Raw genomic sequence first — 13,136 nt, forward strand, 5'->3', positions numbered from 1 at the left:
GCACAGATCTTGTTCTCCTGTTAGTCATAAACTGAAATAACTGGAGCTCTTGAATGGCTTTGGCTTAAAGACACCGAAACGGAGCAAATGCAATGTGCAAAGTCACCTCAAGTTTATTTTATTACTGTGCAGACAGATAATTGGCCTGTGTTCACAGGTTTTTGTCTCTTTCACACCATAGTCTTTCCTTTTCTTAATCTGGTGACTGTACATCCAATTCAAACACAATGCATGAACAAGATATATGGGGCCGATGCAACAATGGCCCCACAGTGCTTCGGGCTGCTTTGCATCAGGGTGTGAGTTCAGACTCAGAGATAACCCTTGTTGTCCCTGCGGCCGGGGTGAGGCAGATGGGGAGAGGAACAATGGCCGGGCCCATGCGGAGGGCGGCAGTGACTGACACAGCCACTGAAGCTCCAAAGAATGCCTGGAGCTGAGCCAGAACCATGGACATCACCAATGCAAACCCCCCCCACCCTCACCAACCTGACCCCTCAGTATGTCCCATGGTGCCCTTGGGCCAAGGGGATGACACCTTCAAAGACAGCCCCTGAGCATCAGATGGGCTGCAAACCACCCTGAAGGAGCAGCAGAGACGGGTTTTGGCACTGTGAGCTTTGGAATAGCTTGGAAGAGGACTACTGAGTAAACAGAGAGGTCAACGCCACCAAACAGCAGCAGCAGCTAGCATGGCTACAGCGAGCACCTCAGGGCAGAGCGCTTTCGGGCTCGGGAGGAAAAAGAAGAACCCCGGTCTGATCGATCAGATTAGCAAATTCTTTGGAGGAAACAAAAAGAAGAGGAGCAAGGTGAGCATCCATCCATTTAAAAGGACAGTTTCATCCTCAGCTTAACCCAGTTTTAAACTTTTACTTAGTTAATTAGATACTTTGTGCCAAGCTGTGGTCTGTGGTCTGTAAGCCAGTTCATGCATATATTAATTTTTACATATAAATAATAATGTGGTTACAATAATAATGCAATTAATATTATTAATAATTTGTGTTTTTATCATAAAAAGTGAAATATTAAAAAGAAATGTCCTCATAAACTAAAGTGAGACTTTGTGGATCATTAGAGGTTAAGGGAGGTGATAATTTACTTCTGCAGTTCATATTGTTCAGTTTGCTTTTAAATATTTAAGCAATTTTGAATTTTCTTGAGCAGAGTTGAGATTTCTTTGGTTTTACTGCTTGTACTTCACATTCACCTGCAGACCTTATCTGTTAATGAAAATCCACTTATTTAAGCGTCAGTGTCCTAAAGCACTGAGGTTGTTTTGTATGTCAGACACCATCTCTGGAATGTTTCACTGAGTACTGCACTATGTAAAAGCTCACACTCAAAATTACTGTATGTACTGTGGGCTGTGGATTTTTTTTGCCTCCCATCTTGAGCTTTTTAAAAAAAAAATATATATATATATATATATATATTGGAGGGTATGAGTAACTCAAAAATCCATCCAGTTGCTTTGGTAGCTTTGCCCCGATGCGCTGTTTTGTTTAGTTTTTCTTCTTATTTTGCAAAATGCTGCAAAGAATCTAATATAAAGGCTCTAATGCAGTCCCATTGAGATCTTGTGAAGGGAAAAACAGGCCTCATGTACCGTGATATGTTTGCTGGTAAATTTAGTCTGTAATATCTGTCTGACCATGAGCTGCAGCAGATAGAAAACATCAGACAAAGCCCCTTTCAGATTTCAAGATTCAACAGTATGTGATGGGAGGGGCCCTTCTGCTGCTTTCAAACTGCTATCTGAGGCTGTTATTCTGAGTAGGCAGAGCGCAAGGACGCCAGATCTCAGAGATTTCTTGAATTTTATTGTTTGTGTGTTTCAGTCTTGTATTTCAGCCTTTCTGTGACTCATTTGCAAGACAGACAGAAAACCACAGAAAGCAAAGAGATGTGTGCCTGCACATATTCCACTTCTTTATTCGGACTTCTTTGCATTCATTAAATATAAGACCAAGTAAAAAAAAAAAAATAAATCCAATAACTGTCATAGAGGCAGAAACCTTCTTCTGATTGGCTTCCCACATAAACAGAGGCTTACAGCAATATGTAGGGGTTGCTTCTGATCTCACAGCTCGCCTTAGATGACCATGAGGGATACATCTCCTCTCATTGTCTTCATTGCTTTTGCCTTTAATACTTTAAAGTCTGAACCATTAAATAATTCCCAGAACACTCAATTTTTTTTTCTAAAAGGAGTGTTTATTGAACCCTTGAACCTTGAACATTTACAAAATCATTAAATATTGATTTGCATATATGAGGTTTAATGTGTATCATCAGTCTGAAAAACATCATCTTGATAATTTCCTCTCTGTCACTGAGATCTGACAACAATTAGGAAATATCAAAGCTATAATTCTGCAGCTGGTGCTGACTTTCATCAGAGAAAGTGAGCTCATCCCAATCTGTTCTATCATGAACACACTGCAGAAACATGCATGTTTCATACAGTCAGGTGAACATGTGTTAAACAAATATATGCAGTTATTTGACCTCTGCTTATCTTCTCAGGGGTCTTTCCGGGGTCATCTGGCCGCCTCACCCCAGCAGTCCTCTTCCCGCCGTCGGACTAATGAAAATGCTGTTGTGCATTTCTTCAGGAGCATTGTAAGTTCCACTTGCACGCATACGTTATTCATGCCATTCCATGGACCATACATGTTTTACTTACCTTTATAAAAGCTATTTTTTGTTGCTGGGTCACGCTAACCCTGCCGAGCTTCATTCAGTTAAATGTGTTTGATGTAATCCCCTGAAATTGCCAAAAACTGCATAACTCATAATGCGGAATAAACAAATTTCCTCCAGTATTTTCTTGGGCTCTAACTCTTGGCATCAACAGTGTGGCAATGTTTCAAAAACAGCTGGTTAAATTGTTTTTCCTCGCCTATCTCAGTGATTAGCGCGCCGCTATGACTTTACATATCGATAAAAAAGATTTGGGTGAAATTTCAATCAGCAGCTCAGCACTTTTTGTTTATTTCATATCTGAGTTTGTTGCTCTGTTTTTTGTTTTGTTTTGCTCTGAACAATCAGTCACTCTCTTGTTGTTGTTGTTGTTGTTGCTTGGTGTTCCTCAGGTTTCCTCTCCTCGTCCTAAATCCAGGGTGAGTCCCACTTTACCCATATCTGTTTTTAATTATTCCAAAGGTTTAACCACAGGATGAAGATAAAGACAGAGTGTTTTTGCAGAAATCAAAGGTTAAAATAATCACTCTTTATCATTTCAGGTTTAAATTCAATTTTGTTGATGAAGTGACAAAACAAAGTAAAAACAATCCCCTCACCTTTTTATAGTTAAATAGAGATCCAATCATTTTAAAGAGGAAAGCCTAACAATCAGACGAACCCCTGTGAGCAAGCACTTGGCATCAGTGGGAAGAAAGAACTGCCATTTAACAGGAAGAGGACTCCAGCAGAGCCAGGCTCAGGGAGGAGCAGCCATATGCTGCAGTCTTTAGGGGGGTGAAGTAAAGGAGAAGAAAGAGAAGGGATCAATATAGAGACAAAGACATTATATAGTGAGATAGACTGAATGTTAGAAAAGCCCCTCAGTTCATTCCTCTGTCTTAAGCTGTTTAAGCTCATTTCCCTCTAAGGCCACACCTTTTTTTTTTTATCAAATCCTCTTCTGATTGGCTGTCACTTAGATAGCATAAAACATGAATGTAGCTTCCTAACCTCAAAAGGGGAAGTACCTAAAACTTGCATTCTATCCGAAGACCACAAGATGGCGACAGTTGTAGTAGCAAAAACGATTTAGGTCCTATACAAGTTTATATGAAAACTCCCTTTTTGACCTCTGCAAACACTTTCCTCCTGAGTCTATGGACTCAGTCACTTATTTTGGGTAACACTTAATCCAAAATTGAGTTTATTTCAGAAATCTTGTTAATACTATCTTAAAAAATGGAGGTACAAAACCGCAAGCTAAATTAGCCAATTTAGCAGATTTTACTGTTGAATATTACATCAAGAATTTTGCACTTTGCAGACATCGATTATGTTTACTGTGAGTCTGCTAGGGTCTGCTCAGGCCTGAGAGATACAAATTTTAGCATTAGATAATGAAGCTCTATGACAGGGGTAGGCAACTCCAGGCCTCGAGTGCCGGTGTCCTGCAGGTTTTAGATGTGTCCTTGATCAAACACAGCTGATTCAAATGGCTAAATTACCTCCTCAACATGTCTTGAAGTTCTCCAGGGGGCTGGTAATGAACTAATCATTTGATTCAGGTGTGTTGACACAGGGTGAGATCTAAAAACCTGCAGGACACCGGCATTCGAGGCCTGGCGTTGCCTACCCCTGGTCTATGAGGACATGTGCAGTCCTGCCTTTATTTTTTTTTTAAATTTAATTCATTTTTTGTGTCTTGAATGCACCAACTGCACATGTACCCAGACTTCAAAGAAGTAAAACTGAAATCAGTACTCAACTGTTGATATAAATACACTCTGCTATAAAAGCAGCAGAATCAAAGTTCTTTATTTAGAGAAGCCTAAAAATGAGATTTGGATATTTGACCTAAAATCTGTCTCAATGGTTACTTTACTGATACTGTCATGACTGCAAATTTCCCACCACAATTTCTGCTAATTGCATCTCACATCTTATTGTGGAAATTCACTTTACTCATTTTCAGCCTTTTGCTGAAGGTGCCTTCATGTAATGGTTACAAAATCATTGGAGAGCCATGAATTGCCCATCTAGTGTCCTGTGGATCTAAATGTGAGCTGTGGGTCTTTCACCCGTAAACCAATGGATGAAACAGAGTTCACCTGTATTCACAGAGATTATCTAAATGTCCTACAAAGGAAAAAGCTGATATAATCACAGACAGCACTATAAGCCATAAATAAGAAAATATCAGATAATAAGATCATAATAGATAGAGACCTCTGCATCACCAGTGAGATTTTCTCAACTGTAACCCACTTATTGGGTTTTCTTTTTAAGATAAACAAACTGTCAGCAATAAACTGCACAAAAATGATATTTAATGTATTTTTTAATATTTGTCAGAAGGGTTCATAAACATGGTTTGGGCTTTGAAGGGTTAATGAAAGCTAAAATGTAATGTGTACCTAATTTCACACATCGCCATGGTTGCTATCCTGGTGTTATCATGGTAACATAAGCTAAAGTTGAGGCTGATTTTAGTGAGACAAATAGATAATTGGTTATAACTGAGCAAACCAAGACTGTGACCTGATGACGGTGCCATTATGTAATATTAAGATTATAGTTCATACGTTTATTGAATGAATATCTGGAAAAAAATAAGTCAGTTTATGCTGATGTTTACTAGATTATTATTAATCCTCTGTGTGGGGATCTAACTGTATTCTTATATTTGTCTTATTATTGCAAAGCAATTTCTTTATGAGGGTTACATATTCCTCTAAAATGTAGATTCCCACTCTGGTACTGGATAAATACATTATCAAGGATCATGAGATAACTGGACAGGAAACTAAACCTTTTCTCTTTTTTTTATATGTGCATCCATTTTCAGTTTCTTCATGTTTTTTTTAGGAACCTTTACCGAAACCTTTTTAAAAGCCAGATCATAGCAGTGGAGATCATGGAGGGACTGGATAAAATCAGAGTTTTCACATCGACTTGTCTGCTACCACAAAGCTAATCTGAGACCAGTGCAGGTGGCATCATAATCTTACTGTTGCTCATCTCACCATGTCGTTATCTGTTTCTTTTTCATGTCCAGTGGAGAGACGTCTTGGGTTTGGTACGTCACTCGATCCATCTCATATTATACAAAAGCCCCACTGCTGACTGTGCCGCTCTGTGCGTCTGCAATCATCCCATTTAAACCTGTCTGTCAACCTCTTCTTTGCAACATGTCCTTTGTCTGCAGTGCACCTGTTACCTAACCTACTTTGTGTTTCACTGCTTTCCTCCCTGAAGAGAAATACATTTTATACCGGAGCGCGATGAATCAAGTCACATTCACATCCTGATTTACCAGCATTCACACACAAGGCCTGAAAGTCACAGTTACAGCAGATCAGCCTGGATGAATGCCACAGAAAATCAATTTCATTCATTGACTTGCTGCTTGGAAATTATTGATACAGTTATTGACTTATTGATAAGTTCATTACACTTCAATTTCCCTCCCTTCTTTGCTTCAATCCAGAGCGACTCACTGCTTCTGGATGACTTTGAAATCGCTCAACTATTTATGAACCACAGCCGGTAAACGCTTTTTTCTTAGGACCTCTCCCCCCCCTCTTCTCTTTCACACCTCTAGTTCTCTGTAACACCTTCATCAACTTCTCCAGAGATGACTCACCGATCCATCTGTTCTGGTCTGCCACCTCCTTTGTGTCTTCTTATCTGTCCAGCCACTGTGGACACCTCTTTGTGTGTCATTTGATCAGCCACTTACACCCTTTGTGTCAGTGTCTCTTCTCATGGACCCCATCTTCTCCTTGTCATCCATCTTTTTTCCCCTAAAGGTTACTGATAGGTGAAATCTGGTCAAGTCACACATTCATATTTCTCTCCTTTCATGTCTACTCACAATAACAGATCAAAGACAACCTTCTTCTTTGCTGTTGCAGAGAAACCACATACCTGCACTTTGTTATTTTGCACACCAATTCACTTTAAATATCAAAGAAGGAAATTCAACTCGTAGCCAAACACAATGAAAGCACAAACCCAAATACCAAGGAGTCCATCCTAATGCATTTAAAGAGGATGGAGATCATTAATAAGAAGGTTTGCAGTCATATTACCGGTGGTTATGTGTTTTTTGTGCAGCAACAGCAAAAACGGCGCCCTTTGTAACAAAATGTTAAGTAGTTTTTTTTGTGTTTGGCATTTTGTTGAAGCAGTTTGATATCTCTGATTGTCTGGGGGGAAATATCTTTAATCTCATGGAGAGGAAAAGGCCGTTGATGTAAAATGAATTGCTTAAAGGTTATGCAGTGAGGCAATGCTGGATTCTGGAGCTGGTTCCAGTTCTCCACCTGTGCTTATAAGGCATCTTTTTCTAGGCCACGTCACCGCGTGCCGAGAGCACAAAGTCACCAATCAGAAGGCGCAGAGACCAAAGCACGCTGTCCAGACTCTTCAACCTGGTGAGCTCGCAGAACGTTTGCCTCTTTGCTTTACCCAGAATTCCCCCTTTCTGCCTGTAAACCTGGATTTCACAAGCACTGCTTCCTGTTTGTGTTTGCTCAAATGCAACAGTGATGTTCTCGTCAGAGATCAGTGAGTAGGATGTAAATACGATCATTTCATCATCATGCTTTTACCGCAGCCTGTCATCATAATAAACTAACAAGCTTTAGAGCCACATTTTCACTTTTACATGTAAGCCCAAATTCATCCAATGCCATCTACCTCGATGTTTTTGAGGCTTTATTTTCAGTGTGGATCAGCGCCACTAAATGCAACGTTTTTTTGACAATCACCTCGTTCATGAACTTTCAACACTGTTTTAACCAAATATCTTCCCAGATTGCTCTTATCTGTGGCTGCGGCAGGAAAACTAATGTTCTTCTCAACCTCGTGTCCACTTCTTCTTCTCTCCAGGGAGAAGGCAAGTCCCGTGCACCCTCTAAACGCTGGAGCACCATCTTCTAAGCTCCCCACTGAGGACCAAACCGCAGATCCGACACCGATGAGACCAGAAGAAGAGACAGATACGCCTGCGGCAGACTCACGACCTCAAGAGATGTTAACAAACTAACACGATCCTCCTTTATCTTTAGACAGAGACACAACATAAAAATCCTCTTTTTATTTTTAATCCTACTTCTGAGGAATTATTTAGCTGTTTGTAAGAGGTTCAGTCATGCTTTTAGTAAAGTCTCCTACCATAAAAATCATTGTCTGATGGTGCTAGTGTCTGCTGTCTGAGGTTTGTTCATGGCAGGTGTTTGTTTCTTCTATGTCCGCTGTCGTCTGCATTTTGTACACGATTGATGCTTTATGGATCTCGCTGCTTCCTAGAAACACACAGCTCACACGACACACAAGCCAAACAAACTTTCACATGTGAAATCGTGACAGAGGGTGGTCCCGTTTCTGCTTGAGCATGTCACAAAGCCACACGTTTGTAAAATGAAACTGGAAACCTATAGAAGTAGTGGACTCTAATATTGTTTTTAACACCACTGCTTAAGTTTTCTTTGCCTCAGTGTAATTAATCACCATGTACGATATTGGTGCTTCCCAACTCTATCAAAACAAGATAAAAATGCCCTTTCAAATGCACTGTTTCACACCTGAGAAATGTGCTAAAACTATTCTGTTGTCTTTTCTGTAGCTTTTGCCTCATTTAGTGATTTTCTTTATCTGTTCTGTCGTCATTTAAGTTTTATGGTGATTTGTGTTTTTCCAGAGGATGGCTGACATGTTTTATAGCTGATGGTTAATTTGCAAGTGGTTCAAAAGGTTTAAGGATGAAGCAGCAAGGTGGCACGAGGAGCACAGGACTGTAGGACAGGATGTTGGATTCATGTGTTCTGACAAATATTTTGTGATTTTTTTTTTTTTGTTTGTAATAAATTACACTGCCACTCTTATTTCTACTTGATGTTTGTATGTTCACTTTAACTGAATGGTCAAAAGCACTGTAAAGATGAGATGGCTAATGTGTGGTGGTGCTACGGGAATAGGAACTGATACTTAGATAAGTGTTGTGTTTCCTCTTAATGTAAATTTCCTGTTTGTAATGTACAGCCTAACTTGCAATAAACACCTTTACTTTTTTCACATTTAAGAGTTATTAAATGTTTTAAAATCAGATCATTCCCTTGTCTTTGCTGCGTTTTAATTGTTATGATTTACCAAACATATGATTCAAATGAGCTCTGAGCAAAAAAATGGGACATTGAATGTGCACGCTAGCGTTCCTGCTGAACGTTAACCAGATAATAACACTTTCACATCTGTGGTAAGGGGACAGTCTGCTAGGCTTAAAATGCCTGAAAACAAGTGGACACAACTAGTCGAATGGATAGACTGTATGTAAAAGATGGACTTTAGTCAAAAAGATCAAGCCAGAAGTCCTTAAAACTGTTTTTTCTTTTCCTTTTAATAAGGTTTGATTTCATAGAAAGTGATGAGAAAATGGTTTTTAGATTATTTCGAACTCAGTTAAAAACTTTCCCGATGAGCTTCTTCTCAGTCAGTAGTTTCAAATATAGTCTCTGCTAGAGTTTAGGAGGATAAAACACAAGATGCTTTAGAGCAGGGGTGTTCAACTCCAGGCCTCGAGGGCCGGTGTCCTGCAAGTTTTACATGTATCCTTAATGCAACACAGCTGATTTCAATGGTTAAATTACCTCCTGAAGTTGTCTTGAAGTTCTCCAGAGGCCTGGTAATGAACTAATCATTTGATTCAGGTGTGATGACCCAGGGTGAGATCTAAAACCTGCAGGACACCGGCCCTTGAGGCCTGGAGTTCCCCACCCCTGCTTTAAGGCATGTTTACCTTATGCATGATAAGTTGCTGGTGTATGAAAATATCTGCTGTTTATTGGTGTCTCAGTCAGACCGAGCTCTCACTCCTCATGAAGTTAGGAACAGCAACAAATTCTCAGAACAGGGCCTCACATTAGGACTATAATAACCATATGATGATGTCACGGTGGTTACGTTCTTGAAGAAGAACATAACCACCTATATACAGTCTATATTCTTAAGGTTGAACAGACCATAAAAATAGCTGCACTTCTAAAGCTTTATGCCTTTTTCTGTTAAAGTAATGCAAAAAACAGAGTATAAAATACTGTATAGTGTCATGTTTCGTTGTGTGGCAGGCAGGATGAGGACCCAAATCCAGGACTTGGCACACGGAAAAGTAAAATTAAAACGGCAGCTTTATTTCCCGGAAAAACTCCACACTGAATACAAGAAAACGAAACCAGAAACATGAAACCTAGGCAAGTACACTGCAACAGAGAACTTGGAGAATACTAGGGGCACAGAAGACTCACACACAGCACTTAGAAGGGTTGAACAAACAGGGGAAGACTGAGGGCTAAAATACACAGGCAGGATAACGAGAGGATGGGGAACAGGTGGCAACACAGCTAGAACTAATCAGACATAAAGAGACAAGGGGACGCAAAACTAGATACACTGACATGGGACAAGGACTATCAAAATAAAACACAAAGCATGAGACATAAGCAATTTGACACAGAGACTGACAGGCTCGGAACAGAAATGACTGTTTTAGTACCATTGGCATGCTTGCTGCTGCATTCGCTGTAAGTTATCTTGCCTCACATCACACATATTAAATTAAACATTAGTTTAATGTAAACAATCAACACAATAGTTCACACAGACACACTACACAAAGATAATGTACACAAAGTGTCCCTAATAATAATGTAGAAAATGAGCTGTTCATTGGTTCCGTTCCAATTTATCATGCTTACTTTCTATTTTGTCCTTGAGCACATGAATGTATGAAATATGCTGTGCTCTGTGTGTGTATGTGTTGTATGTGTGTTGATGCTCAGGTACATTTGAGAGTATGCATAGAGGCATTCTGCAATTGTGAAATACCTTATGGTAAACTATTCATTTGTACAAAGGGGCAGGCTTATAAGATTTCTTCTTGCACCGCTTCCCGTTATTATGAAGTTATATATTCTAACGTCTTAAATAAACTCAAATAAATAAAGAAATAGAAATTTCTAGTACTATGAAAGAAAAAGAAAATTACATTTCTGACATTTTAAGGTCAAGTAATAGCCTTCTACTGGAAGATATGTAACCATACTTCATAAATTTTCAATATTTTACCCATTAAGTCTTTGTTGAATTGTCAACTTGTTTTAAAAAAATTACAAAATTTGACCCTGTTACCTTCTTGGAGCTTAGAAGGCTTATAGTTTGACCTAGCAGCTCAAAAACTGAGAGGAAAGAAATGTAAACTGATAAGCCCCTGTTGTAACTCAGCGATGATCCATGCCATAAAAAGCTCCCAAACACTGCTGAAATATTCTCTCAAGGCCAGTCGTCTACGTCAGACGATAATCCCAATATCAAAGTCTTTTGCAGAGTGAAAAAAACAAGATCTCAACTACATCAAGCAGGACACTCTGTCCTACATTTAATTAAAGACTAAACAAGGATGAGTCATCCTCGTTAGACTCCCTTGTCAATACTGAGAAGTGGGAAAAACAGTGTTTCTCATCATTAGAAATAACGGTGAGATAGAACTTTTCATGGACTACTGCCCGTAAAAGCAGAATAATCACTGAGCTGCATATTCTCTGAATAATTCAATAATTGGCTCAGAGGTCTATAATCCATGTTACGTCACGCACATTTGAGCACTCATATAAAGAGTAAACTGTACACTCAGCCAGTTCATCTTCACAGTTAATCCAGCCATACAAGTGTCTAATGAGACAAAACATTTCTATAAAATGATTTTTAACTGTACTGCAGTAACATTTCTCTCTAAGCTATTGAGCTCTGCAAGCCAAAAATGTATTTTCTGTGTCATTTCTTTCTTTGATGGTCAGGACCTCATGTTTGCTATTTCTATAGACTATCCCTTCTGAAAACACCCAAATACATTAATCAGCAGTCCCATTCACTGGCATCTCTAGATCATTTTATCACAGATAGTGTAGTTTTTGACTAGAATGGCTTGATGCAGTGTTGAGCTACAGAGACCTCTTGTGCCCCGTCATTGTGCTGCAAGGCAGCATTCTAAATGTGTTCTAATGGGGCACATACTATATCCAAAAGCAGCACCTGTTTACTGAATTTTGAATGTGAGAATTTCTCCACTATAAAAAAAGCAATCTGTTCTTATGCACACAACTCAGCAGGTGACTAAGAGCCAACAAACAGTTATTGAGACTGTTATGAGAATGACCATAAATGACCCAGGTTTTAAGATGAGCCTAAAGCTCGATTTTGACTTCTGCATGAAAGCTGCATCCTAACTTACGTCGTAATCAGAAACTCCTTTTAGCCGTCCACCACATTTCCATGCCATTGAAGTCGAGGCAGCCTGCATCAACCCGACGTGTAGTTATATTTTTCAGTAGGTGCACATCAGGCTACATGGAAGGTTACAGTGAAGGGTTAACAGGAGTTTCCGCTTCTACTCCCACTGAAGCATAATTCATGCATTAGTCTTCTACAATTAGCTAATAATAACTTGTAGCATTGTTAAAAAAAACATTCTAGTATGTTTCAGATCAGCCTCAGTGTTCTAGAATGTTTCCAAAATGTTCTAGAATGACCATCAATGTTTAGAATGTTGCACACTGTTGTTCTAGAATGACCACCAATATGCACAGCACTTCAGTATTGTTTAAAACATACATTCTAGAACAGGGGTGTCCAACTCCGGGCCTCAAGGGCTGGTGTCCTGCAGGTTTTAGATCTCACCCTGGGTCAACACACCTGAATCACATGATTAGTTCGTTACCAGTCCTTTGGAGAACTTCAAGACATGGTGAGGAGGTAATTTAGCCATTTAAATCAGCTGTGTTGGATCAAGGATACATCTAAAACCTGCAGGACACCGGCCCTCGAGGCCTGGAGTTTGACACCTGTGTTCGAGAATGTGCCGTGCTCTAGTAAGTTTAGAATCAGTCTCAGAGTTCTAGAATGTTTCACATTAGCATTGGTGTTCTAGAATGGCCATCAATGTTTAAAAATCAACTTCTGCATTCTCGAATGTTGCACACCGTTGTTCTAGAATGGCCACCACTATCGACACCAGGGGTACGCAACTCCAGGCCTCGAGTGCCGGTGTCCTGGAGGTTTTAGATGTGTCCATGATCCATCACAGCTGATTTAAAGGGCTAAATGACTCCTCAGCATTTCTTGAAGTTCTCCAAAGGACTGGTAATGAACTAATCATGTGATTCAGGTGTGTTGACCCAGGGTGAGATCTAAAACCTGCAGGACACCGGCACTTGAGGCCTGGAGTTGCCTACCCCTGATCTACACACTAGTGTTCTACAACAATCTCAGCATTGTTTAAAACATGAATTCCAGATTGTTTCAAATCAGCCTAAGGGTTCTAAAATTATCTGCAATGTTTCTTTAAACCTCTGTGTTTTATGTCCTCCAAAAACACACAGCAGTGTGGAATG

At 39.7% G+C, this 13,136-nt stretch overlaps 1 protein-coding gene across 3 annotated transcripts; it reads left to right on the plus strand.

Annotated features, from left to right (window-relative positions):
• Nucleotides 1-521: 521 nt before the first annotated feature.
• mbpa (myelin basic protein a) lies at nucleotides 522-8,800 on the plus strand. 3 transcript variants are annotated; one of them, XM_085149018.1, is made up of 8 exons: nucleotides 526-812; nucleotides 2,533-2,628; nucleotides 3,102-3,128; nucleotides 5,747-5,767; nucleotides 6,179-6,237; nucleotides 7,044-7,127; nucleotides 7,240-7,260; nucleotides 7,585-8,800. In XM_085149018.1, exons 1-8 carry the CDS (start codon nucleotides 693-695, stop codon nucleotides 7,739-7,741), a joined length of 585 nt encoding a protein of 194 aa, XP_085005144.1. In that variant the 5' UTR covers nucleotides 526-692; the 3' UTR covers nucleotides 7,742-8,800. The 3 variants fall into 3 exon arrangements, with proteins under 3 accessions (XP_085005146.1, XP_085005144.1, XP_085005145.1); XM_085149019.1 differs by lacking the exon at nucleotides 7,240-7,260; XM_085149020.1 differs by lacking the exons at nucleotides 6,179-6,237; nucleotides 7,240-7,260 and having other exon boundaries at nucleotides 522-812.
• The last annotated feature ends 4,336 nt before the right edge of the window (nucleotides 8,801-13,136 follow it).

The sequence above is a fragment of the Neolamprologus multifasciatus genome, chromosome 22 (assembly GCF_963576455.1).
Source record: "Neolamprologus multifasciatus chromosome 22, fNeoMul1.2, whole genome shotgun sequence".
Lineage (NCBI taxonomy): Eukaryota > Metazoa > Chordata > Actinopteri > Cichliformes > Cichlidae > Neolamprologus > Neolamprologus multifasciatus.